Source organism: Serinus canaria, chromosome 1, assembly GCF_022539315.1.
Source record: "Serinus canaria isolate serCan28SL12 chromosome 1, serCan2020, whole genome shotgun sequence".
NCBI classification, from domain to species: domain Eukaryota; kingdom Metazoa; phylum Chordata; class Aves; order Passeriformes; family Fringillidae; genus Serinus; species Serinus canaria.
This window is the reverse complement of record NC_066313.1, coordinates 15,982,766-16,009,681: the sequence shown is the minus strand read 5'-3', so window position 1 is coordinate 16,009,681 and position 26,916 is coordinate 15,982,766. Positions and strand designations below refer to the sequence as shown.

General features: G+C 38.8%; 2 protein-coding genes across 3 annotated transcripts in view; one reads left to right on the top strand and one right to left on the bottom strand.

Moving 5' to 3' along the window:
- The window catches only part of CMSS1 (cms1 ribosomal small subunit homolog), a 220,513-nt gene that overhangs the window by 62,352 nt on the left and 131,245 nt on the right, over positions 1–26,916 (top strand). The gene's annotated exons all lie outside the window — the stretch shown is intronic.
- Positions 1–26,916, bottom strand: part of FILIP1L (filamin A interacting protein 1 like) — a 129,286-nt gene that overhangs the window by 44,044 nt on the left and 58,326 nt on the right. The window contains exons 3-5 of the mRNA XM_030234381.2: positions 17,327–17,613; positions 15,043–15,216; positions 7,787–7,965 (exon numbers count right to left, since the gene is read on the bottom strand). Coding sequence (XP_030090241.2) covers positions 7,787–7,965; positions 15,043–15,216; positions 17,327–17,596 — 623 coding nt within the window. The 5' untranslated portion in view covers positions 17,597–17,613. The remainder of the gene's footprint in view (positions 1–7,786; positions 7,966–15,042; positions 15,217–17,326; positions 17,614–26,916) is intronic.

Below are 26,916 nucleotides of genomic sequence, written 5' to 3'. Positions count from 1 at the left end.
CATTTCAGGCTCAAGAAGTAAAATAATGTATATACATGAAAATCGAAATATCCATGGGAGAAGATTTTGGTATTTATTTTTAGCAATTTTTTCAAGTAATCTCTGTTCTTAACAGATTTAGTGCTTCTGATATTTTTTTTTATTCTCTGTTTAGAATGACTGTCTCAGCACAGAGACTGAGGCTTAGACATTTTTCTTAAATTGCTGCAGTCTCCCATGCATGGTTCTCCTATATGTGTGTATATAATACTCAGAGGTTTTTTAGCTCGGCATAAATGCATTGAAGCTCACAGCATGCCATGGGAAACTTGGTTGAGTTTAGATCACAAGTCTTGGTAACTGATGTGTGACCTGCATTCTGAGTTCTCATGGCCATTTTCTCCTGCCTGTTTTTAAGATATGAAACTAATTATAGCACATGTAAGTCACTTAATTTTTTATGCCACGAGAAAGATCTTAACTTCATTGAGATTTCTCCTCCTCCACATTCAAACAGGAGTTCATCTTTTCCCATAGCAATGGCTTTTTTTGGAAAATTATGAGATTGTCAAGTTTTCTATCTTGGAGAAGGATTTAGGGATTTTTCTGTCTGTCTGATGTTGTGTGTTTGCTTTTCAAAGTTACAGTTACAAAATCCTGTGCCAGTTTCTCCCTCTCTCACAGCCCCACCCTGCAATGAATCAGAAGTGCACCCTGTCTTTTTTTGGTCACAGGTCTTGGTACAGTCATCTGCCTCTATTGTTGCTTATGATTAGACTTGTTGTGCTGTGCCACACATGGAGTGGTGCCCTCAGTCTTATTTGGAAATGTAAATTGGTGACTGGAGCGAGTGCCCCATTACTGAGGGCAGTGCCTCCCCATGAGCGTATTTGGCCTGTGCTTCATCGCCCATGCTGGTCACTGCTTAGGTGTTGATTTACAAGAGCCATAAATATGCTGAGACTTGCCAGCTTAGAAAGGTCATCCCTCCCTCTGAGTTCTGACATGAGGGTTAAAAGTGCTGACCAGGGCCACCACCATGGTGGTAAAGGGTGGCTTTCTACAGTTGTCCCTTTCAGAATTTATATCGTTTTGCAAGGAGGGAAATGAGAATCTCTTTCCCCACATGAGAGGAAAGAGGGTAGCAGTGTAGGAGAATGTCCTTTGGCTAAGGTTATTTATTGTGCCTCCCCCATCCTCCCAAAGTGTGCAATGATAGTATTGGTTGCTAATAGTGATAGTGTGCCTGAAACAGTGAACAGACATGTTGCATGCCCAGAATTTATATCTAAATATGAGTTTATTTGTCTGTGTTATTCCACTAGTGTCATTGGAGTTGCATGAGAAATGTTTGTCGTCTAGATTTCACATCTCCTTGTTAATGACAGTAGGTGGAATAATTTTGGATTGCACCACCCATCTAGAGAGAATTTCTCAGTTACATTAACACTGAGCCCTCTTTCTATTTGTATTTATTCTTGGAATTTCTGTTGAAAAAACATAATGTGACCTTGTTTGACAGTTTTGGGATCTTAACCCTAAATTCTATTTATTTGCTCTATGATAAAGTATTTTTATCTTTCATCATGCACAAAGGCTGTTGTAAGCATCTTCAAATCCTTGAATTGTGACAAAGATTCGATTTCACAACATCTGTTGAAAGTTATGTAGTGCAACAGTACATAGTTTTCCACATACGAGCATGAGGTAATTAATCTGTGTACATCACTTCCTCGAGTCTCTCTTCGTGCCTCAGTGGTGTTATTAGTGGGACTGTCCCATTGGAGTGTAATGTAGAATAAGAATGCTAATGTTGTGCTTGCGGTGGGTCTTTCTTATTCACCTACAGAACACAAGATACCCATGAAAAAGGTCAAATGTACACAGATCTGGCATCCATTTCACAACTTGCAAGACATAGTCTCCAGCATATGTAATACATATAAGTCATTGCCAGAAAGCTAAAAGGAAATGATTGCATTTGAGTACAATGCAATCTACAACAATAGTTCAGTGTGCGTGAAATTAAAAACCGCTGGTAACACGTGTAGAATAAATAAGTTGACAGTGTTTATTTTAACTGCAGCTCTCTGCAGAGATAAAGTCCTGCTTCTTATAATATTTAATTGGCTTCATTAGGAAAAATAGCAAACATTAATTATACTCATTCTTCCAGAATATTGAATTTTCCAGAGCTGGACATGGAAAATATCGCTAATCCAATGTGTAAATGTGTTTGAATTAAAGTATAGCAATGTTATGTTGGCAACTAATGCACTTCACCTTTTAGTTGAAATGGTTCCTTCTGTCCTTGATACCCTGTCCTGAATTTCAAGCACTGTTTACGTGATCTACTGTGGGTAGCAATTACTTTCATCTGACATTTTAAAATAAACCCAAAACACTTTGCCTAGAGCTCTCAGTTTCATGAAATTACCTTTCTTACCAACTCAAACCCTGAGCAGTCTTGTAATCTCATTTAATTTTGGTGCAGTTCTAGTGTGTTGTTTAGTCCATGTAATAACTTTGCATTAGAGCATAAGAAGGTACACTAGAGAACTGTAGCCTTAATTCAGTATTGAGTGTGCATCCAAGGAAGATACAGAGAAGGCTGAAGGCTAATGTGGAAATGATCAAAAAGTATTTTTTAAGTGAGGGCCTAGAAAATATTTAATCATTTGGAAGTACAGAAAAGTATGTTTGGCTTATTGGGGTGCATGTGTTTGGCTTGTTTCTTTGTTTTTAAATATTTATTTTTCTTGGAAGTGCTATGAACAAGAATTTGTGAGACTTTAATGTAGGAAGACACAGGTAAAAATGTGCCCATGTATAGCAGGCCGAGTGACAAGCAGTTACCCCAGTTTTAAGAATGGAGGTATTAGAAAATTGTAAGGATGAAGCCAAGGGCTGAGGGATAAAAGACTGATTCCCTTCTGTTCTCAGGAAGTTGGGAATGATGGCAGGTTGCTTATATGGTGAGATTTGTTGTTTTGGTGGTGGCTGGAGTACACTTGAATCATCATCATAGAGATGATGCCTGACTTTGAGTTTCTGTGAGGAGAATCTCAGAGAGTGAATGGATGAAGAAAGGACATTAAAAATAAGACCTATGGAGTGCTATAGACATTAAAAATAAGACCTATGAACAGAGCAGAGGTAGACAATGTTAAGTTTCCAACTCAGAGTACCCTGTGGAACACTCAAAGAAATGAGTGTCACAGAAACTGTGCTGGTAGGATGGCAAGGAAGTGCTGAATGCTCATTTGTGCCCAAGGCAGTCACATTATCAGAGAAAGTGAAGATGGATTAAGTTCAGACCTTTGCGAGAAGAAGAGATAATATTAAACTTTTATTGAGAGCAGTTTTTGTTGAACATGGAAGCCAGACCAGAATGATGCCTACAATGAAAATGAGGGACCAAGTCTTTTGGTGAAGATGCCTGAGTTTGCTTGAGGAGCCCAGGATCTTCAGTAGTCAGCTGGACAAGGATCTGAGCATCCTGCTTTAACTGTGAAGTTAGCCCTGCACTCAGCAGTTTGGGCTGGAGACCTCTAGAGACTGCTTGCAACCTGTATCACTCAACAGGTTGTTCTGTTAACTGACTGACACTGGGGGTGGCAGCAGTTGGTACTAAAAGCAGTGTTTTGTTGTGTTTTGTTAGATGAGAGAGACTAGAGATGTGAGACTTCTGCAGATTAGGTTTCATGGAAAAAGACCCTCATATTAGTAGATGATCCTTAACCTTAAGATCTTATTAATACCTTCTATACCAAACTTCACGGTTTTGTGCTAATATTTGAATTCTGAGAGCAAAATTTATCATAACTACCTTTAAAGATGTATTTATATTGCTTATTAGCAAACTCCTTTTTTTTCCTGTCCTCTTGAATAACACTGACCTCTTAACAGGCGTATCTTTGTAATAAAGCTTTACCCTTTGTATAGTTGAGAGTCTGTATAGAATACAGAAGGTTTGAAGATGGAACACACCTATACATTGGGATGTTTCTTCCTTTCGTCCAATTTAACTCTCAGGTACCTGTGATTGATTTATTTTCCTCATACCTCCATTTTCTTTCAGTAAATGGAAAATGGGGCATAGCTGTGCTTAGATAATATTTAAAGCTCCTTGATATATGCAGTGGAAAAGGACTGTGTAAGTGCTAAACATTCTACCATTTAGCTCTTTCGTTTCTTTTTTTTTGTGTGGGGTGGAGAGTACTATGTATATGCATAAATACTTGTAAACATATGGCGTGTATTTTCAAACTGGGAACATGCATATCTGGAAGACCTTCCAGTTTCATATTTTACCCTTGTAAAATGTTTTCTAAAACAGCAGGTTTTGTTATTTAACTGTGTTGCAAAAAATATGGAATGTGGGTAAGTGATTTTGGACAAATGCACACATCCTCAGGGAAGATACCGTGTACTCTGAATTAGAATCTGAAGTAAGTATTCTTCGTAGTCCTTAATCCTGCTCTCCATCTTCCAACCCCATGAAATGCAAGAGCTTCTAAACAAGGCCAGTAGCTTTTATGGTATGATTCTTGAGGTGCACCTAGTTGTCTGTGTATCCAGCTTCTGGATTTATTATTTCTTACATTTCTCTGAACTTTGGTGCTGCTGTTTCTTTAAGTTTCAACAATACAATCAGTTTTTCCCTTCTGGACTCTAGATGACTTGGTCTGCTACACTACCACGTGCAGGTTGTTTGTCTTGGTGTTCCTGTCTGGTCTGCAGGCACACACAGACAATCATTCATGTTGAAGTGCAGGAAAGACCTGTCCAATTGTCCATTGGCCTCTTCTTCTCCCCAGAACTTTTCCTCATATGCTAGGAGTTTGTCAGGCTTGTGGCTCATTTGTGGCTCCATGCTTTAAAAGTGTGACTGAAGATGAATCACTACGATGACAGTAGCATGGCTTTATTCTTTGTTTGCTGGTAAATGTCTGTTTTAAGGAATGAGACTGGTCACTTTGAAGATCAGTCTTTGCCTCTGAACTACAGCAAGACTATGGAGGATCAGTTTTTCGCTGGCATTAAGAAAAATACTTAAATTGCCTAAGGGGTTAACATTGAATTCTGATCTGGTTCTCATATCTGGAAAGTTTTCATTCATCCTTTCATGAGCTTAACCTCCCAAATCTGACAATGTACAGTTGCTGAGGACAGTCTTGTTGCCTTACTGTAAAGTCAAATTCTTGAATCATTAAGGTGAAGAGCTTTTACTGGGTCACGAAGGTTCTTACATTTTGCACAGTCCAAATGTTAACTCTTTCAATGAGAGATGCCATCAGTGAAGGGCATAAGGCAGTACAAAGGCTGTAGAGATGAAGGGTTGTCTAGTTTATGTAAAACATGATCATCTGATAAATTCATCACTAAAATTTTCATGTAAAAATTCTTCAGTTCTGTTTTTCTGAGCACACAGGCAAGAGAAAGAAAACACTTCCTTTCTGCCTTATTTGAAGATGTATCTAGAACAGTTTGTAAGACTTGGATCTAACTAATGTTTTCTTTAATCTTGCCATAAGAACTTGTTTTCAGAATCTCAGCGTCGCTGTGTCATAGCATCTAAGTTTTTTCCCTTTTGATCACAGTCACAAGTACCTTCTTTGGCTTGTATACATTATATATCCTCCAAGGATATCTTTAGCATATGCTGTAGTTTTGCTCTTTGATAAAAGCAAGGCACATCTTTGGATAATTGAAAGTCAGGGATTTTGCTTTGAACCTGAAATACTGTTTGGAATGCTGTATATCTATCCTATAGAAGAGGATATTGCTTCTGGCTAAAAAAGAATAGTACATTGGTGAATACTTCCTGCCTTTTTTTTTTTTTTTTTGACTTGTTTTGGCGGTAAGCAAAACTTCATGTCATTGCGTTATGTGTAAAACTTTAGTTTCTAGAGTTCTGTTTGTTCTTAATCCAAATGCAAAGTTTGCATTTGAGAAAATGCAAACTGGAGTAAGAATTTTCAATTGGAAGGAAAGGTCACTTTGCCATGTCAGGCAGGCTCATGTAGGACAAACTGTGTCTTAACCTGGTGAGTGGTTTTTTGGCTGTGAGTTTTTTTGTTGGGTTTTTCTTTTTTTTTTTTTTTTTCTGTTATGGCAGGCGACTGTGTGGAGATCTTGATGGTGACATTACTTGGCAAACAATTTGGAATCAGCTCAGTAAGTGACATCACACCCCCTTAAGGTTTTCCACATAAAATACATCCTCAAAAAAAAAAAAAAAAAAAAGACTTAATCTGAAAGCTATTATTATATCCTCTAAGGGCTCTTTAAGCACCTCAGCATTCCCTCTCTTCCCACCATTTTCCAGGCAGCTTGACTAAAAGTAGCAGACAATAGTGGTAAATGCTTTACAGCCTTCTTGGGAGTGGGAACAGAGGTGGGGCAGAGGGGAAGGGCTAGCAGGATATAGAGAGGGGCAGGGAAAAGAGTTTTAATCCAATGTCTGTCCTGTTAAAAAAATAAATTAATTACTCCAGTGTTTAGTCTTTCCGGGTATGCAGCCTTTCACAGTGTGAGCACATTACCTGATGTAACATTTTGCCACTCTTAGCAAGTGGAGTTGTCTGGCTCTGCCTCCAAGAGATGAATATGTCATGTTTTGAGGAGAAGACAGCAGAGATGAAAACTTCCCTTGATCTCAGGGTTTGGTTCCTGATTGATGATGATTCCCAAGAACAGTTCCTAGTATGTGCTTTTCTCTGTGTGTCTGTGCTTGCCTGCATCTGTATGCATTTTTCTGAGGAGCAAAGCATTTTCTACCCCAGCCTCTGAGCTGTGAGCCATAAATCCGGCCGTGTGCTCGGTGTGTGCTGCCTTTGATCGACGTGCAGGAGAGAGGTGCAGCACACGGGGTGAGCACTGCCAGAATACGTAGGACATGATGTTACACAGGCCAAGCAGAGGAAGAATTATCTGTGCATAATGTCAGTTTAGAACAGGCTTGACGTTCTCACACCCAAACATTTCCATCTGTTCCTAAATGAAAGGAAACTGAGACAATATTCTCCTATCTTCTGGGCTAGCTATACATGGAATAGGAAATGTTCTTTGATTTTTTTTTTTTCCTTAGGATGTGTACAGTTTTATTGCAGATTCAAAGAAGGCACAGTATAAAGTGGCTTCTTTTAAGGACAGTAAATGAAATTAAATTCTTAATTCTTCTGAGAAATTGATATTGAAACTGTAACACTGTGCTTAAACCAGCTGTGCCACTTTTAGGTTACTCTTAAAAAATAAAGCTGTTTTTATGGGTTTTATGCCAACCCTGATATGAGACCTTTGTCATTCTTACTTTCAAAGCTTTCTGGACATTATCCTTTGCCTTTGCTTTCTCGCTATGTATTTCTATGTTTTTCCAAATATCTACTTTTCCTCATGTCTTTTTCTGCCATGAAAGGCTGCATGTCTGATGTCAAGTTCTGTTCCTTACACACTGCAGAGTGTACCAAGCTTCTAAAACACACTGAAAGGTTCACCTGATTCCTGTTGGTTATAACGTCATACATCTGCTTGTCTCCCTGTATTCTTTGCAGTGTAACATCCTTGACATCCTGCAACAGTGCTGAAGAATCCACCAACTGTTTGACCTACCTTGCTGGCTGATGGATATGTAGACAGAATTGTTTGCTAGAAGGCATTAGTTATGTTTTCCCAGCTGAACTCTCAAAATACAGTTCCACAAATATGTTTGATTTTTAGTGGATGCAAAATAAAGCAGAGAGATCCTTAGATGTAATGTTAAATTGTGCATATTTCTTAGTACTATGGTAAGAGATAACCTTACCTTTCACATTCTTGTTCCAGCAAGTTTGTAAACTCATCACTTTTTTCCATGTATTTGCTGTGCTTCCTCTTCTCTTCCTCTAGTTCATGCAGTGTTTGTCTGTGTGCTTTTTCCACCATTAGAAGTTGTTCCAGCATTCTTCTGTGAACTTCTTTCTGTTTCTCTACAACTTTATCAAGCTGCAAAAAGAAGGGAAAGACTCCTGAAGTATTTTGAAACTTTTGCTTTCTTGGGCTTTCATTACTACAAGAATTTTGAGAGCAGCTTAAAAATATAATAATAATAAGCTTAGTAGCAAGGTCATCAGGTATAAGTTTAATTCTGTCAGTCTAATCCCAAAAAATTAGAAAAAATAAGGTACTGTTTTTCAAGACCCTCAGTCACCTTCCTTTCCTCCTCCTGCCATGAGTGATCCTCAACTTTTTTTAACTAATTAACAGTTAGCGTTCTCAAGGTTGTGCTTTTCTCATTGATCACTGTGGTAGAGAACCAGATCTCTTGGCAGAAGAAGCATCATCCAATGCTTCACACAGTGGATGACTGACTTTTGGTTGAGTAGAAATAGCTGGCTAGGAAATATGAGCATTAAATTGCTTTTGTAAGGTAGAAGTAGATCAAAAAGCAGTTTTCTGGTTTCACAGTAAATGCATGGTTGTGCCAGGAGTGCAGAACAATCCTGTCTCTTGTGCTTACTCTGAGCATAGCTCTGGGTTTCTGGAATAAGTAAGTGCTGAATTTTTTAATTAGAAGTATTTCTTTTTAATGGTGGCATTTCCTGTTATGTTCCTCGGATTGCACGTGTTGTTGAGGTCTTTTTCTTTCAGATGGCACCTTTATAGCACAGTTTGAGCTTAAAATTCCCCTCCCTTCCTCAAGGATTTCTACTTAACACCTGATCAGAGAATCATTCAGGTTGGAAAAGGCCTCCAAGATAATTCATTCTAATTTTTGACTGAACACCATCATGCCAACTAAGCCATAGCGCTAAGTGCCATGCCCAGTCATTTCTTGAACACTTTCAGGAATGGTGACTCCACCACCTCCCTCGGGAGCCCATTCCAATGCCTGACCACCCTTGTAGTAAAAAATTTTCAATTTTTCTAAATATTACTATATAGTGATATTTTAATATAAATAATATATTTTAGCTTTTGGCAATAATTTTTAATTTTTTCTAAACCACAGAGGTATTGGCATTACTGTTCACTAGACTTATGCTGTTAAAATAACTCCACAAACTTAGGGAAAGCCGTGATTCTGAAGATTCTGGTACAATTTTGAGTTCAGTATGTGACTGAGTTGTGCAAGTGTGTGCATGAAACCATGAGTGGTTTTCCTCCTTGGGCATTGCTTATCTAGCTGAAGTTTCAAGGAGGATCACTGGAGGCCATCAAAAGATCTGGGAAGAGTCTGTATTTGTGACCAACTTTGTTCCCTTCTTGTTCCCCTTCAGAGACTGCTTCCCTCATCAGGTCAACATAGGAATCCTTGTGTCCTTTTTGGAAAAGAGAAATTTTGAGCTCACAGCCCAGTGCCTCCTTCTAACCACAGTCTATTCTAGTAGGTCAGTCTGATTGTAGTGTTTCACTCTATTAATAGGAAAGAATTCACAAATGGGCAGTGTGGGAAGCAAAGCTGGTTCTGGTTCTCTGATGTCTCCCCCACAAGGAATTCTATGTGCCACAAGAAACAGTGGGGTTTCAGATTCTTAGGGCCACTGCTTGGTTTGGATAATTTAATTCCAGGGAGTTTGATTAATTATCTTTTCGTCATGTTTATTCACATTTTGGCCAATAGAAATGATGACAGAGAGAGCTGGAATGCCTAAATATGACTTTCCTGAATGAGTGAGGATATCATCAATTTCTGCTTAGGTTTCCAAGTTTACTCCTGCTTATCTCAGCTTCTTTAAAATCTCTATATATTCTCTTACGTTCCTCCTAAATGATTGCTAACCTTTTGTTGACACTGCTGTGAATGAAGAAAAAAGAGCTATTGACAAGGCTTTGAAGGTGGTTTGAGTCCAACAAACATTCCAACAAAAACCTTTTTTTTAACCATTCTTTTTTGCACTTATGGCATTAGAGAGTCTTTTCTGTTGTGACATAACTGTGTTTCATGCATGATCAAGAAATGTAAAGAAACCTGTGATTGTTTGCTTTGCTGCTATTTTGTGGTGTTCTTACATAAGGTTTTTGTACCTTGTTCACTGGTCATTTGTATGCTTTACCCTAACAAGGTGACTGCTTTCTGGAATCATGATCCTGAAGCAGGACCTCCCCTGGAAAAACATTTCTTACCTAAACTTTTGCATAATCTCTCTTAGTAAGCAAGAGTCGCCTTATACAGGAATCTTTTGGCTGTGCTTTCTATGTCTTTTAAAGCAGTTGAAAACTGGTTTGCCTTAAAAGGTCAGGTTGAGGAAAACTGTCCATTTTAATTTCTTCACACTCTCCCTTATTTTACCAGAAGTGGAAATTTTAAAAATCGAAACACTTTGTTTAGCTTCGAACTTACCAGAAAGATGTTTTATCAACCTTCCCACCACCCAAGATTTCAGAAAGGTTTTTGGAACAGGTATTACAGATGCATGAAGTGCCATCACCTAAGTTTCTAATCCTTGTTTTTTTAAATATGAGGCTGTCAGGTGAATATACAATGATGTCAGAAAGCAATCTGGCCCCTGATTTTTGACAAAGTTCTGATGCAGTGCTGCTTGCAACAATGGCTCTGTTTTGCTTAAATTGATATGAACTGGTCATCAGCTTTGCAGGAGTGCCTGCTGGTCTCAGCCCTCAGTGTAAGGTCAGGCAGGCTCCATGGGTGGGGTTGAGAAAATAAAGGCATTTATGTGGATTGGACCACCACTTTTAAAAAGTGTATGTAAAAATCTGAGACGATGTAAATTGCTGTCATAAGAAAGCAATTGACATCGTCAGTTGACTGACATTTCTGGCTACAATCTGATCATAAATGAAACGATCCTTGTTCTGAACATGTTAATGTTTGATTGAGATGAGAGTTAGTCATCAGCCAAGCAACATAACCAAGTATAAAATAGTCCTGCTTCTTGCGCTGTTTGGTAAAGGATGTGGGACCTACCAGGAGGGTTTTATATGTTCTGTGTATTTTGTTTGTTTTAGAGTACTTGTTGAATAGCTACAAGAGGTTAATTCAAGCAGTAATCTAAGCAGCACGTATGCAAAAATGAAATTTGTTAATTCCATGGTGCTGTTTCGCAGCTCTCTGTACTTTACACTTCACAGTAGCACATTTGTCACTTTTGAGATTACAACAGTTTGGATTACAAGCTGGTGTTCGGCATGGGTGAGGTGTATATTCAAGGCAGGGAGTTGGAACAAAGAATTTTAAATGAGAAAAAGAAGAGTAGTGTATTGGAGAGACCTCCTCACATCAAAGAGTAGGAGAAAAGTATAAGCTGCTGTATTAAAGCAGTTTGCATGTATGTTGCAGTTTTCTCCTTGCACGTTGCATTTTCTTCTGTTGCTGGGAGTAGAAGATGCATTTCTGTTTCTGTTAAGCATGCCGTCAAATCATTTCTACTGTGAGCATTTGGCTGTTGTGGTTGGGAACAAGGTGGAGGTTGTGAGCTCGTGAGGGGGAAGGGAAGAAGTGCTAGGACTGTCTCCTGGTACAGATGGCTCATAAAAGAGAGAATTGGAGAGACAGCAATCCTGTATCACAGTTGATGCACACGCTTGAGATCTGCGTGTGAGATACGTAACAGGAATGGGCATTTGGCCTTGTGACACTTGTGTGTCCCTGTGCAGCACACCTTTCCCTTTCTGTCTGACCACGCAGAGCACAGCCTGGGACTGGGTTGCTGCACTTCCGTGTGGTTTGTTGAGAAAACGATGTGGCCCTCTGCAAGATAAGGGCACCTCCCTTGGGAGCAAATTTGACTCTTGCATTTTCCCTGTGAGATCTTGTGGCTGACTCCCCGTCTCCAGCAGAGAAGAGAGAGAAGTCATGTGAACCCCTGCTGGTGTGGAATCCTCACACAGAAGGGTCTCCAACAGCCCTGGGTTCCTCAGATTGCTCTGGCCAAATGCTAGATCTGCCCATGCAGAAACAGCCATTTACATGCGTGCACATAAGTTTACTCAGCCTACACAGTTCTTAGCTAAAAACCACAAAGGATTAATAAGCAGCAGTATAAATGTCTTCTGTTGAAAATTAAAGTGATAAAATCTTAATTAAGTGATTTGTTGTTTTGTTCTTGCTAACCATATGGGCTTTTTGCTAGAATTAATACTTGAACACGCTGTACAATACAATGGAAAATCAGAGGCATAGCCTTACGTAACTGTGAATAGTTGAGCAAGCTAAAAATTCACATGAATTTAATAGTTTAACTACAGCTTGCCACTAACTCTTGACTGAAGTAAAAGTAGGATGGTGTAGCTTATACCCATGACATCAGAACCGAACTGTTCATCTTTCTCTTTTTAGATTGTTTTGTGTTTGGTGGTGTGCCAGAAGAAAATCCAGGGTAGTTACATTTTTTTTATCCAAAGTTCAGTGTAATATTATTCTGGTTAATAATATCCTCACAGTCATTGTTTATAAATGTATGATCCTGAGTTTAGGATTACCAGAGATTTTGGGAGTACTTCTTCCCTTGCCTTTTTCAACCCTAGCTGAGCCAAATTTCCATGCAGATACATTGGTGGTACTCTCCTGAATGCCGCCTTGTCAACACTGCTGTTTGAGTCTCTTCCTCTGACTGACTTATTGGTGCCCTACAGCTGTGGAGGGCAAGTTTCCTTGGAAAGTTTTACCACCACTTACCAGATATTGTGAGGACACAGTTGAACAGACTGTTAAAATACTGATGAGGGTGCATCTATCCCCAAGGTGATCAGCAATGGGAGTTCAAAAATTGATTCAATTTTTAATTATACTTGATGGATGCAAAATACAGGCTTTCCTCTCATTTCACTTTTTTTAGAGGAGCTTTCAAAGTGGTAGGAGGTTCATTCTATTTCGAACAGTGAGGCACATTTTTTTTTTAATCTTTGGCTATATTATTGGCAAAGTTAGAAACCAGAATCTGTGTTCTGATGCCATGAAGAGAAGAGATAAAGACACCACAAATTTGGCAGTGTCTTCATCTTTATTTCTCTTTTCCTACATCGCCATCTCTGATTTTTTTGATTCCTTTAAAAAACATTGTTTATTTTTGAATCAGGGAAAATTCTTATATTGTTATTCTGCGTTTACTAGAATGTTGAATACTCTTCATTGTCTATACAAGAGAAGTGGAAATTGATCTGAAGACAGATTTTTTTTCACAAAAATGGACTACTTCTAAATTTATAAACCACGCAGAAATTGAAAACCTTTTCAGGCCTTTGAATCAGAAACAAAACCAAAATAAGGGTCTAATTTCTTTTATGGCCCTCAAATATGAGTGCTAACAGTAATCTTATCTGAAATTTTTTAGATTGCAGAAAGAAATAGCTGTAGAGCAAGTTTGATTGAAAAAAACCTGTTTTCAAAAAAAAAAAAAATTACTATCTCTTCATGGCCAAAGTAGAAATGGTTTTGGTCTGTCACATTTCTCATAGGTTTTGCAGAGGAAGATGTATTAATGCTGCTTTCTACACTTCTTCAGCTATGACTCTTGTTCCCAATAAGTAAAGTTCTCCAGATACCAAATTTCCCCACTACATTATTAATCAAATTTGTCAAGAAACTTTATGTTTAGAATAGATAAGAGAATTGTGAGAGAATGTCAGAGGACTGGAAGTCTTACAGTTGCTTTGTGAAATTAATTGTAATTTCTCTTGTGTTTTGGGAAGATGCTCTGTGTTCAGAGCTACCAAGCAAAACTCTCAAGGGTGAGATGCACATGCAGATACAGAATTTAAATGGTCTGTTCCTGGACTTTGTGGCTGGTTCCACCTCTCCTTTGGTCTTTATATGTGTTTGAAAAATAAAAAAAAAATAAATAAAAACAAACAAACCTTTCAGAAAAACAACGAAATGGATCTCTGACATAATTCAGGGGGATTTTGAAACTGAAATTGTGGAATCTCTACCTATTACAGCATTCTTTGGTTTACAAAGAGCAAGAAGTGTCAATGGTCTTTCCACCCTTTCAGTTGCTCACAGTGTTTACCTTTGCCTTTTGAAATTGCCAAATCCAGTGGTGCTAGAAATTATTTCTCTGCCATTAAATGTAAGAAGGAAAGATTGTATAAACTTACGTCAAGTAACAGACTGAGCTTATGTTTTCAAACTGTTATGGACTTCTCAAATCATTTCCACTTGTGCTCAAAGTTTCTGTGACATAATACCACAATGTTCTAAAAGAAATTAAGCTTCAGAGGTGAACTTTATCTGTTTCGGATTATAACCAGAGATTTTAACCTTTGAGCTTCTGAAATGAGAGTTGACCTTTTGCCTGCCATAATTTTGTCTGAAATTATCTCTGTGTCCTTAGGTACATTTCTGTTGAAAAAACTTGGAAAACATTTGATAGAAGACTTTCATTCATAATTTCTGCTTTTATTTTGTGATAGTTATCTATACTGAGCAGTATGTTTAAAAATGTTTATCTGAATTGGAGACAACTACCTGGGATAAAAAACCACAATCTGATGTGAAGGTGTTTTAATATCTAGTGATTTGCATTGCAGGGCAGAAGTGAATCAGATAACATTGTTCAGAAAGTATGGCAGCTGCTGCTGCAGTTATGTAATTAAACTAAAGGTTACTTAAGTATAACGTGATAATATTAGGTTTCTGCCTGGATGAAGTTTCTAATGCCAGCTCATTATAGTAACTCTTCAGACCAAGCAGGTATCCCCATGACTGCTCCTGAATTAATGGGAGCAGGGATATGCAGAGGTGCACAGCTGTGTCATTGCTACTGGATGGGCCTCTGCAGCAACTGGTAACATGGGCCTCCATGACACAAGTGGGGACTGGTGAGGCTTCTGCTTGTATGGACTGGGAATGTGGATAACAAAAGGGGAAAAGAAAAGAAAAATAAGATGATTTGAATTAGACAGAATCAGATATGCTGATGTGTAAAGCCCCCAGTCTGCAGTATAAGTGAGGATCACTAGATTCAGGTCCCAGCTGGACCCTGGACCTTGTTCTGCACTCACTCACACTCATGTTCCATTCCAGATTTAGAGCTCATTTGCCTCCTTCCCCAGCAGTGGGTGAGATTTTCTGTTGAATTTGGTGGGAACTATGGTTAAATATCAATTACTCATTCTTACCTCTCCCATAGGCTTTTCATAGACATCTTCTTGCCATTGCTCAGCCTTTGTTTGAATAGCGTCTCGCTGGAGTGCCTCTAACACCTTCTTGGGAGTAACAAAGCCATATTGTGCTTCAAGCAAAGCTAAGTCAATTTTTTCAGCCTTAAGTACTCCTATAACTTCATCTTGAGCCTGCAGAAACACAAATTAAGGCTTTATCTTGTTAAGCTGTATTTATGTATTTACAGATTAACTCTCTCCTTTTGATTTTAAGATAACTGAAAAACTTCTAAAATAACACTGTGTGTGTAAAGTAATGTGAAGACACTTGAAAAGCATGAGGGAAGTATTGGTCTTTGTATTTTATTAGTTCAACATAAACTCCAAGATCTTCAGACCCTTCATCAAAGCTTAAGTACTTCTTTAATGATTAGGTTGCTTTGCTGTTTCTGGACTAATGTGTAGTATTCACAAGAAAAAGTTTTAGGGCAAAGTACATCTTGTGGTATTAGAAATTGACTTGTTAGTGCAGGATAGTGGGATGTGTCTGGAAACATGAAAGTGTTGGGTGTAGGTGACTTCTGTAGTTTAAACCCACTACAGATGTGTCCCTCTTGGGTTTTTTCCCCCCCCACTCTGCATCCTCTGGTGGTGAAGGTTGCCCTCCTGCCTCTTTTGTAGTGATACAAACTACATGAACTGTCTCAAACAGCTGTCTCTGCAGTCATTTCAGTTAAAAACAAGTATGTGCTAATCCTAGAAGGATAGAATAGGAAGGAAGGGAATCAGAGAGAAGGATATCCAGGGGAGGGTAAGACTTCTAGTCTGACTCCTTTTGGCTGGAAGACTTCTGTATCCCCATTTATGACTGTTAAAATATAAAATAGTCTATTTCTAATCCTTAGCAGAAAAAAATAGAAGAGTGGTCTTTGTACACCTTGAATATTCTGGAACTTGGAAAGGAATGACGTCCAAATTAGAAACTTTGTTATGACTGGATTGACAGCTGATCTTCAATGATTTGACTTGTTAGTACAGGAGAAGTAAGGGATAACAGATGACTTCCTATCTTTTTCATTCATAGTGCTGCTTCCTTTTAAATTTCAGATGTGATTTAAAATGCTCATGTAAGGGACATTGTTTTCCTGTTTCTCATTTCCCTATTCCAGCTTTAAGCCTTAATAATTGAAGAGTGTATATATTTATATATTTTTATATTTATATGATGCACATGTAATGAAGAGTGTATGTATAATATAAATAAATATATAAAAATGTGTGACATCTGAACTTTAACCTAAAGTAAGAAAGGCCAAGTGGGCAGGAGAGAAATATTTTGCAAACATGGACATTGTTCTGTTTGGATAATGAAACAATCTGTAGAAGTTTGCCTTGAATCTACCCTCAAATATTGGTGCAGCTATTAAATATTCATATCACATGGTTGTTCTGTTCAGCGTGTCTGTATTATTATATAAACATACCACACACTTTAAGAATAGAACTTCCCAGATGCTGTCTAGGTAATAAACTCTGACACCATGTGCTACACCCATTTAGGCCACTTTATCCAGGTGGCTTTTTTCTGTGCCTGTAAGTAGTTTTAAAATTACTGCTTCTGTGTAATAAGCCTGCCACAGAAATATTTTCCCTTCTCACTAGAAATCTGGTTTCCACTTCCTGAAATGATGTTTGACCAGGTTAAGCATCATTTACCACTTGACAGATGGTTCCTTTTCTAGGTAGAAAAATGCTCGCTCTTAAAATCCAGTAACCTGTGGGCTAAGTGGCATGTAACACTTTTGCTTTGTATTATGGGAAATAAAATGGCTATTTTGATTATTCTAGCCATATGTGTTACAATACTGTTAAATGAGTTACTTCATGTGAAGTGGCACATACTGGTTCATAGAGAGTAAAGCTCATGGCTTCATAGGAGTGGGAGGATAAGACATAATTAAGTAAAATATCTTGAAGGTCTGTAATATGTTCTCCATATCAACCGTACAATGACAAATACTTTGTATTCAAGATACTTAGAATGGGGCAGCTCAACTAGCAAGTTTTATGAGTTGTCTGCTTTGTGAGTTGTGGTACAAAGATCATGTTTCCTGTGTGATAGCTCTAATAGCTATAATTTTGGGGGTTTTTTATATACTGCAGTTCATATTTGTCCTGTATCAAGCTGTGTAAGGTGTTTTCTTAACAGAAAAGGAGTATATATGTTTGTGGTGGAGGAGATAATGGGGATGGAGGGTGGAGTGTATTTTAATTTGGAGCATAAAGCAGGACAATACATTACCTGTAATTCACCCTCGAGGACACTGAGAAGAAATAGCAAGTCATCACGAGAGAGATCCTCTCTTTTCTTGACAGAACTTTTTTGTGTTTTCTGTGCCTTTGGACTTCTCAGGATGGTGCTGGCTCGGGCTACATCGTCCTTCTCTTTCTGCTGTGTTTGTGCATTTCCTTTCCCCCTGTAACCAGCCTCTTCTTTGTGGTGGTCTTTCGCCCTCGGCTGGCTCACCTTTGGTCTGGTTGGGCTTTCGGTGCTGTTAGTTCTGGAATGCATGGTTTATATCTCTGAAGCTGAAGGAAATTGGGGAGAAAAGTAATTGTTTTAGCTAACAGAGACTGTAAAACTATTACTATAATTGATGGTGGGTGTTATTCCCTCCAGAATGGTAATTCTCCTTCCACACAAGACTGTTTGTCATTTGACAAAAGCTGACAACCTTATGCACACCAACAGGACTGGGCTGTGATCCTTACTGAATGTCTGTAGTGAAGTGAGTGTGTACTGGTCTTATGCCTTTGTAACAATTCCCTCCTTGATGCTTTAAAAGCATCATCTTTAGCAGCAGTGCTGGGTGCAACTCTGCAGACCACGTTTTCTATTTTGTGACAAAGCCTACCTCACCTTTCAGATAGACACTCATTATGATGAGGCAGATTTAGGTTCAGAAGCTTTTCACTAGGAAGATCTTTCTGTTCCACTTTAATAGTGGTCTGTTTTCTTTTGTTTACCCAAGAGTGAGCACAAAAGCAGTCCTCCACTACTACAAGCTACAGAGGGTCCATTATCCATGTTTGGCAAAATGCAGGGACTAACAAAGACATCCAGACTGCAAGAAGTGAACAGCACTGTAAATGCTCCCTCCCCAGCACCATCACCACCAAAACCAAACTACCTTGCAGATTTTGGCTTGTCCACTCTTAAAACAACGCAGTATAAAACCTTACTACTTCTTTAGTGCTCGAGTCCAGCACTCTAGAGGTATTAGCACCTGGTGAAAGGGAGACTTTTCCTAACTAGGCCCCTTTGAAGTGCCACTGTTAGGGAAACATACTCTAATGCCTTTGCAGATAAATGACTAACACTGTGTAAATATTGATTAACCTCAGGAACTTGTGTTTTGGTTATCGCCACTCAGATTAAGGAGTGAATGGATTATAGTCCACCTCTACTGGAAAACTATGGTCATGGATACCATCTAGCAAACAATAACCTGATGGTGTGATTCAAAGGTGAAATTCAACATGTTCCAAACACAAATAAGGTACAAATTATTACACTGCCAAGCTAATTTCTGAAAAGTCCAGAAAATCATTATGGTCTATGATAGGCACTAGATGATTTCTTGGCTGCTTTTTTGCCTCAATTCTGTGACTGATAAAATTCTTTTAGAGCCACCTCCCCTACTCCCACCAGATTCTGACTCTAAATCTTAAACTCTGTGACTGCACTCGTTAACTGTTGTAACTTTCCACTGAATGCTAAGAATGATTCCTTTTGTTTTTCTGCAAGAACAGAGGAGGTGGTAGTAGCTTTTGGTTTATAATGGATGACGTCTGAGAGTGGGGTGAATTGATCAGAAACATTACCAAAAAAGAAAGTGACATTTTCTATAATGTTTAAGTCTCTTCTAGTCTGATTTGAAGCACTCATTAATAAGAAAAATGTGTTCCTCCAGGTCTCGGAAAACTAAGGGGTGTCAGATTTGCATGGCAGCGTGCACTGGAAGCTTTTTTGTTAAACATCAACAATGTCAGGTTAGGATGGGAGCTTCCTATAGTGCATGTAGGAAACCAAGAGTTGTTCATAGCAGGCTGGCAGCAATGTTAGCTGGTGATGAGTAGTTTTAGTTGGTGTTCATCCTGTTTTTTCAGTCAAATGCAGATTCCTTTTATTCACTGTGGTGAATATTATATTCCTTTTATTCACTGTGGTGTATTTATTAGGATACTCACCTTTTGCCTTGCCTCTTGCTTACAGATTGTTATTACTTGGGAGGAAGGCTGTTGGTTTTCTTTGAGTGTGAGATGCTGGGTGCCTACTTGGCTTTTGTGTGCAGTTAAAGGTTTATGCTTTTAAGTTCAAATGTAGGAGTAGTGAGCTAAATCAGGCAACCTGAATGTGCTCTGAGCTTGTCTGTGGGCTTTGACACCACAAGCACAGGACACTATGAAGTGCATAAATAGTCCAAGAAAACTCCCTTCATGCATGCAAGTTGCAGCAGTGGTATAAACTGGACATCAAGCTAGTATCAAATTTGTTGACAACAAATGTCAATGTGACATTTCTTGTGGAAGGAAAGGGAAACCAGCGTATGAGGAAGAGCCTCATACCTTCTCAGGCTTTGGAACTGGGTGCACCTTGAAATCCTGAACTTGGAAAAACAGTCCAAGAAGACCTCCTCCCCTGCATTTACTCTTGCACTGTATGTGTGTTGTTGGCTTCAAGGCCACATGCCACCCAGTATCCACAGCTGTAGAGAGTTAACTGTGACTCCCTTTTAGGTTTGTCATGCCTACTTCTTAATCAGGTACCTCAGTCCTTATTGCACTTGGTCCTTGGGAAGGCCAGCTGACTTGCCAGACAGGCTGTGCTCCTATGGAGAATGGCATCTTTTCAGTCTCCCAGGATGGAGTTTTTTCCTTTTCTTGTTGAAAGCACTTACGTACCCTTTACTTGTGTTCTGTTCTGACATTCCTGAATGCCAGCGCCTATTATCAAATCTACTAATGCAAATATTTATCCAGTTAAGCAATTAATGTGAATTATTAGAGGTTGAAGTGAAATACTGAAGGTATACTTCAAGCACTTTTTAAATGGTACTTGAATGTAGCTGACGAGAGGCACAAGCACTCTGGTATTAGTAGCCTTCTTTAACATATTCTTCCTCAATTCATTTATTTAAACTTTCTTAACTACCTGTACACTGATAGGCACAATTATTTACAGCATTGTCTGTCTACAGAAGGCTGTTAGTGCTAATGTGGTTGTCAGAGGACATAGGTATGAGTAACAGAAGGGCAATTTAAAACTTCAAATGCGCAGTGTAACTGCTGGTGTAACAAGCAAAGTGGGACCTCAGAAGTGGACGAAACCAAACATCTCATTCACCTACCCTGAAACTCCTTGCCACTTTCAAATTTTCAGACTCCTTAGATGTGCCACCACCTAAGGTACTCACCCTCAAAATATGCCTGATGTTTTGGACAGAACATCAGCCACTCATGTCCTTGCACCATGGCACAAAACATAAAAATCACCCATTCTATTCCAGAGTGTGCTGGTTTTCTGCAATGCGATTAGACCCTGGAATGACTGTAATGAGACATTTAAGACAGAAGTAGCATAATTCGAAATTTTTCACCAGCATGTTTTGGTGCATTGGGTTATTTTGTTTTGAGCAACTCTTTCCATATTCTTGAAGGGTTAATGAAGAGCAGCATTTTATTTCATTGGGTTTTTTCCCACGAGGTAAAATGTAAATAGACCCATAAAATTTATGAGTATCATTAATGTTGTTTGTGGCACTCAAAACAGTGAGCCTGGGTTCTCAAGATTAGGTTAATGAGTGTAAAATTTGCCTTTTTGCACATCTGTCTCAAGCAACACTTACATTCTATAATGATGGCATCTGTGTACATGAAAGCTGTCTTGCAAGAAAGAGGTAAGAAAAAACTGTTTCTTCTTGTCATTCACAGAGGCTCTGTGATTTCTCCTGGAGAGTTGACTCTTGTGTCTTGTGGCAAACCTTTGTATAGAAGTTAATTTAAGCCCTTTTTAACTGTACCACCAGGAGGGATGACAACATTAGACACTGTAGAAAACAGTAAACAACAGTTGCTAAAAATAAATTGATTGTGTGTGCCTTGCATTTGTGATCTTTCATCTGTTTTGGCTCAATTGCTAAACAGTTGAGCTCAATTTTAGCTATGTAAACAGAAGAAGCAAGGATACTTGCCAGCAGTCTCATATGATGCATTATGTACCATGGCTTGCATCAAAATTAAAAGAAGATTGAAAGAGAGCATCCAGATCAAGTCGTCACATCTCCTGAAATCACAGACCACTGTGATTGGTACTTAACAGAGATTAGTTTTCTGTAATTGTGCTAATGGAATAGGACAAGACCAGTGTTCTGCACTGTTGTGCTTTCCTTCATGTTATGAGGTGCCTGTTTTACAGAAGATTTTGCTCTGGTATCTTGCTTGAAGTGACAATGTGATGGTTCTCAAGCTCATCAGATGTGTGCGGCTTGATAAGCTGGGTCCAGATTCTAAGATGAATGACATTGGGTTACACTGAAACATTCTGGTAAATCAAATAATTGCAAGTTAGAGATTCAGAAAAGTTTGCCTCTATTGTTAGTTGTTCATATTCAGTTTGTTCTTTTTACAGTTTATTTTCTGTTCTGTGTTTTAAAGATCTTGTTAATCTCTGAACTCAACACTGTCCTTCTGCATATAAAGGAGATATTTTCTTTTCTTGGTCATGAACAAACCATCTGAAATGTCAAAATATACTTTCCTTAAGAGCCAGGTGAATAAAGGACCAAATGTTTCTATGATGTTAACTTGGTCCCCACCCTCTCAATCATATTCTGAAGTAGAGATTAAACTGCAAATGTCTCTTTGGCAGCAGTGAATTAGCAGGTGGTTCCAAAATCCCTGCAACTTTTGTGGGAAGGACTGAAATACCCTTCAGAGATGGCTTCATCTTAGAGTTTTAAGAGATATTTTGGCATTTATTTTCACCTTTGGTGGTTTCCTTTTTAGTCAGTGATTGTTTTATGAGCTAGCAAAATCCCTCACAGGACTACATATTCCATTAATCCCAGGGTGAGGACCCTGAATTGTTAAGAACTTGCTGCTTCTTGCAAAAATCCATGACTAACCAAGGAATTACGTCGCTCTGGTTTTATCATCCCTTAAAGGGCCGTGCTTTTGATTTGCTGAAACAGATAGGACTCCTACCAACAAACTGACTTTTAAAAGGAGTTGAGATCTGATTGCTTGGCAAACCAGTGTAATGGGAGAGAGCAAGCACATGCCTTTTGGAAAGAGGTCTGCAATCCTCTACCCATCACTATAACTGTGGACTGGGGCAAGAAGAAGAGGGGTCCCACAAAGGTTTGTGGTGTTCATCTTTTGCAGTCCTGGTGGGACCTTTAGGCCAGCAAATGCACCTACTGAACTGGGGTAGAACGTGAAAAAGTTTTTTTTGATAATTATAATCCCAGGATATGGCCATCTCACAGCATCACTGAGCCTCTCCTGGAACTAGTCCCTTCTGACAGAATGTGCTTAGGACATTTATTCTTCCCCTAAGTGAAATATAGCCTTCCTTTTGGGTGGACTGCATTAGTGTTTTCCTGAAAACCATTTGAAATGGCTTCTATCCAGAGAGATGTTCAGTTCAGAGGAGTGGTCTCTGCCATCACCAGCTATCTCATTTGAGCTGTGCTCTCATTCTCAGTAGACCTTCTGCTGTTTTGGTGCATAGGATGGTCATTTAGTGAAAAGAGACTCCTTTAACAGGTTCTTCACTCAGGGAATCTGGGATAAATAAGTTTCATCCTGGCAGGGAGATGGCAAGATGAAGCCATTTTTCTGAGAAGACTGATGCAAGAGCGCTTACCTGTGTATCCTGATGCACCTGTTGGCATGCAGAGTTGCAGGAAGTCAAGCAGCAGAAAGAAAATAAATTAGCAGCTTGTTTCCCCCCTCACAGGGTCTTGTCAAATTTTGGTCTTTGAACCCCTTGGGGATCCTGCAAGTGCAGCAGTAACTCAAATGGAAATAAAGTCTGGATTCAGCCAAGGATATGAACACTTCCAGACAGGAAAAGTGCATGTGTGAGAACTGGATATCATTTTTGTGCTGGTTGTGGTTTATGTTCATCTGACACAAGCCTAATTACTCATCCCTTGGCTGCAGGGAGCCTCTTCTGAGACAGGAAGATGCCTTTTGAACAGTGTTAGAGTCATCATGGTATTCTGCTCACAGTAAAGGTACTGTGAGATTTCCACCATCTGCTGCCTCCTCCTCCTCCTCCTCCTTCCATTCCTGTAGTGCTTTGCAGAATATGTTGTGAGTGTGGTAGCTAAGATCTTCCCAGGTCCATTTTGCATATGTGCAGGCTTACAGTCATCTTTAGAAGGCGTGGGAGGTTTTGACCAGGTTCTCTTGAAGGATATATCTCTATCACTTGCCTGTCATTTCATTATTGGTGTGAGAATTTGTGATCTGGTCTTCATTCTTGTAATATCTCAAACTACAGATACAGATAAACACACACACACATTCCCCTCCCACTGGATTTTGTGCCAGGAGAAAAGTAGAGAAAAGAACCTGTGCCATGTGACTAGTTCTTGGGTTTGTGGCCTTGAGCTCAAGCCCATTCTGTAGAAAAACTGATCTCAGCCCATCTCCTGCTAAGTCTTAGGTGGTATTTGCCCACATATTTCACAGTTTAAAGCACACAATTCAGTGCACAGCATGGAAGCTTTAACAAATGGGAAATTTTCACATTAGGAATATATGGTTAAGAATGTATACTCCTGTTCACAGATGTCAAATTCTGTTTTAAATAGGATTCTTCAGATGGTTGGGTAATAGACCTCTTTGTGGTGATCCATGAGAAAATAAAGAGTTTGAGCTCCTTGATGCATCACACAACATTTCTTTGGCAAACCTGGGTATCTCTTTTGAAATTTGAAATGAAGGTTTGGATTCCACAAAGCTTCCAGCTCAGAAATCAGCACTTTAAACCACTGACTGATTTTTTTTTCCTTGTCTCTAGTAATAATTTGAAACAACCTCTGCTAAACCCTTCTTTTCTCTCCTCCACAGGAATTCAGCTCTACTAGTTTGTGGTCCAGCATTTTGCCAAGTTGATGGTAGTCTTGGAAGATGACAGTATATTTATCACATTACAAGTGTACAGTTCCTGTAGCAAGTAGTTGAGACACAGTGGACATGCTTGAGGTGATTTGTCTTCTCTGTGAAGTGCTACCCCTGCCATGAGGCCACAGTGTGAAGCCAAGGGTTTCATTGCAGTGAGAGGACTCTGAAGTTGCAGGTGCATAAGCCAAATATTTTTGGTTCCTCCTCAGCCTTCTGAACCCATATTTTCACGGGTTCAGAAAGTTGAGGAGGAATCAAAAGTGAAATACATAGAATGTCTTTAACGTCGTACTGCTGGGAATAGAGGGTTGAGGGGAATTTTACACAATTAGCTGAATTGCCTCGGAGATTAATAGAGTTTGGGTGTTTGTTCTGGGTTCAGGTTTGTTTTATCTTTGTTTTTAAAGTAAAATGTTTCATACCTATTTTGTAATTAGACACTAATAGTGGATAATTTACAAGGATTAGTGCAAGAGATTTTTGGTGAAGAAATGTCGCTACAACATCAGGTGTTAGAAAAGGTAAACTCTGCAATGCCATTCAATCTGCTTCTCTTGTTAAACAAATGTGAATCTTGCACTATCTGTATGACAGGTTTTTATTATTAAACAGAACTAAAATTCAGCTGCTCCAATTTCCATTATATAAATTTACTTTCCAAGTACAGAATTTTCTCTTTGTATGAGCATAGGAAGTAGTTAACATTATTTAATACAATGTTTGTAGTTTAGTGTTTATTAATATTTAATTTACTATTGAATTTAGTATTTATTACTATTATAAACATGGTTTAATATTTATTATTCAGCTGCTGTAATTTTGACTCCAATGTATAATTGCTCTGTAATTACATCATTTCCTGAAGCAAAACCGTGATATAGTGCTATATGAAACACAAATGTTCCTTTCTTAAAAACAGTGTGTCTAAAGTTGTCCTTTTCCCTGAATATCTGGAAGCTACCTGGACTATAGACATTTATGTAGCTGGATAATTCAGTGTTTCAGTTGATAATTTCAGTTTTTCCTCACTGTGGCTATCTCTGAACTCTCTGCAGGCATCAGCTTCCCTGAAATTTATAGAGATGTCAGTACTTTTCCCCTCTCTCTGCCCTGTTTGGGACTGGCCTTGATTCAGGCTGGGACCCCTGGTTAGACATTGGACAAAATGTGCAATCCCCTTGCTGCAGAGAAACAAGCTCAGGCTGTCCTCAGGAAGAACACACTGGGAACTTTGGTTGGCCCTTCCCAGATTTATCTGTCATGGAGACCTTAGAGAAACTGAAGGGTAGGATATTCAGACTTGTGAAACAAATAGGTTTTTGGAGGTGTGACATGTTACTGTAAATCCCACAGGCAATAGCTCAAATGAGGTATTTTAGGATGAGAGAAGGGGTCTCCATCTGTTTGGTTTCAGTCTTGCATATTGTTATTTTATACAAGGTAAAAACCCAAACCAGAATTTTCTCAGTTTTGGGTTTCAGGATAGGCCAGAATTTTCTGTGTGGAAAGTTGCACACCTTCTGTCTACTGAATGGTGAAGGCTTTTTGTTTTCTTTTGAGGTGGTTTGTTTTGAGGGTGTTTTTTGCAAAATTATTGAGGGTTTTTCCTGGCTTTTATGTTTTAGAGGTTATCAATCTGATCTCATCCATACATTCATATCTCATTTCTCACTCTTTCACACAAGATCCGTTTGCCTCCCAGGTCAAAATCTGTGCATTATACATTTACCTATATATTATAATACCTAATACAAAAGCTCCTGGCTTTTGCTTTCCCTCTGTCTACTGAAACTTAGTAAATGAATTCAGAGGTTCATGGTGTGAACACATGTGAAGGTACTGTCTCAGCAATGGCATTAGTTTTGTGTAAGTACATGTTTTGGCTGAATTTAAAAACCAGGGAAAGTTTCTTACTGCACAAGTCTCTCCTAAATGTTCCATGTGTTTGCTTAAGTGCAGATGGGCCCTTTCTTCCCTGGGTTCAACATGATTTTGGTAAATGGGAACCTACAAAAGCAACAATTTTTGTCTTCCTGACAATATAGGTTAGATAATTGCCCTTACTTCTTTTGCTGCCCTCAGCAGACTGGATGCAGCCAAAATACCATCATTGTGTGGTAAGTCTGTAAACATTTCGAGGTGAGTTTTGTGATAGCAGGTTTAAAAAAAACCTAAAAATCCCATTTTTATAGTATTCTCTCTCACTTTCTAAAACATCCTATCACTGCCAAAAGGGAATATTTAATGTTCTATTTTAATCATCTAAGAAGGATTTAACTACTATAAATTGAATACTTTTCTTCCCATTTTTTTAGCAGCATGATAGATCTCCTTATTTTAGAAATATTAATCAAAACAATTCCGATGCAAAACCTGAATATAACTAAGAGAAGCTTGTAAGAATAAAAGGCAAGGGAAGTTTACTCAGCCCAGTGCCATTTTTGCACTTCTGACTTTAGTGGTTAACTTTCCCTACACATGCACAATTGCGCATACCAGCACCATTTCAGTGATGTTTACTGTAATAAAGTCCTGCCTTTATGACAGAAGGTAAATTTTCTCTGTCAAAGTGCTTGTGATAGTCTTTTTCTGTGCCCTTCAACATGCTGGTAGTGTGGTACAAAGTCACTTTAAAAAGCAGCCTATAATCACAATTCTTCAAAAAGAATCCAACTCAAGAAATACAACATTACA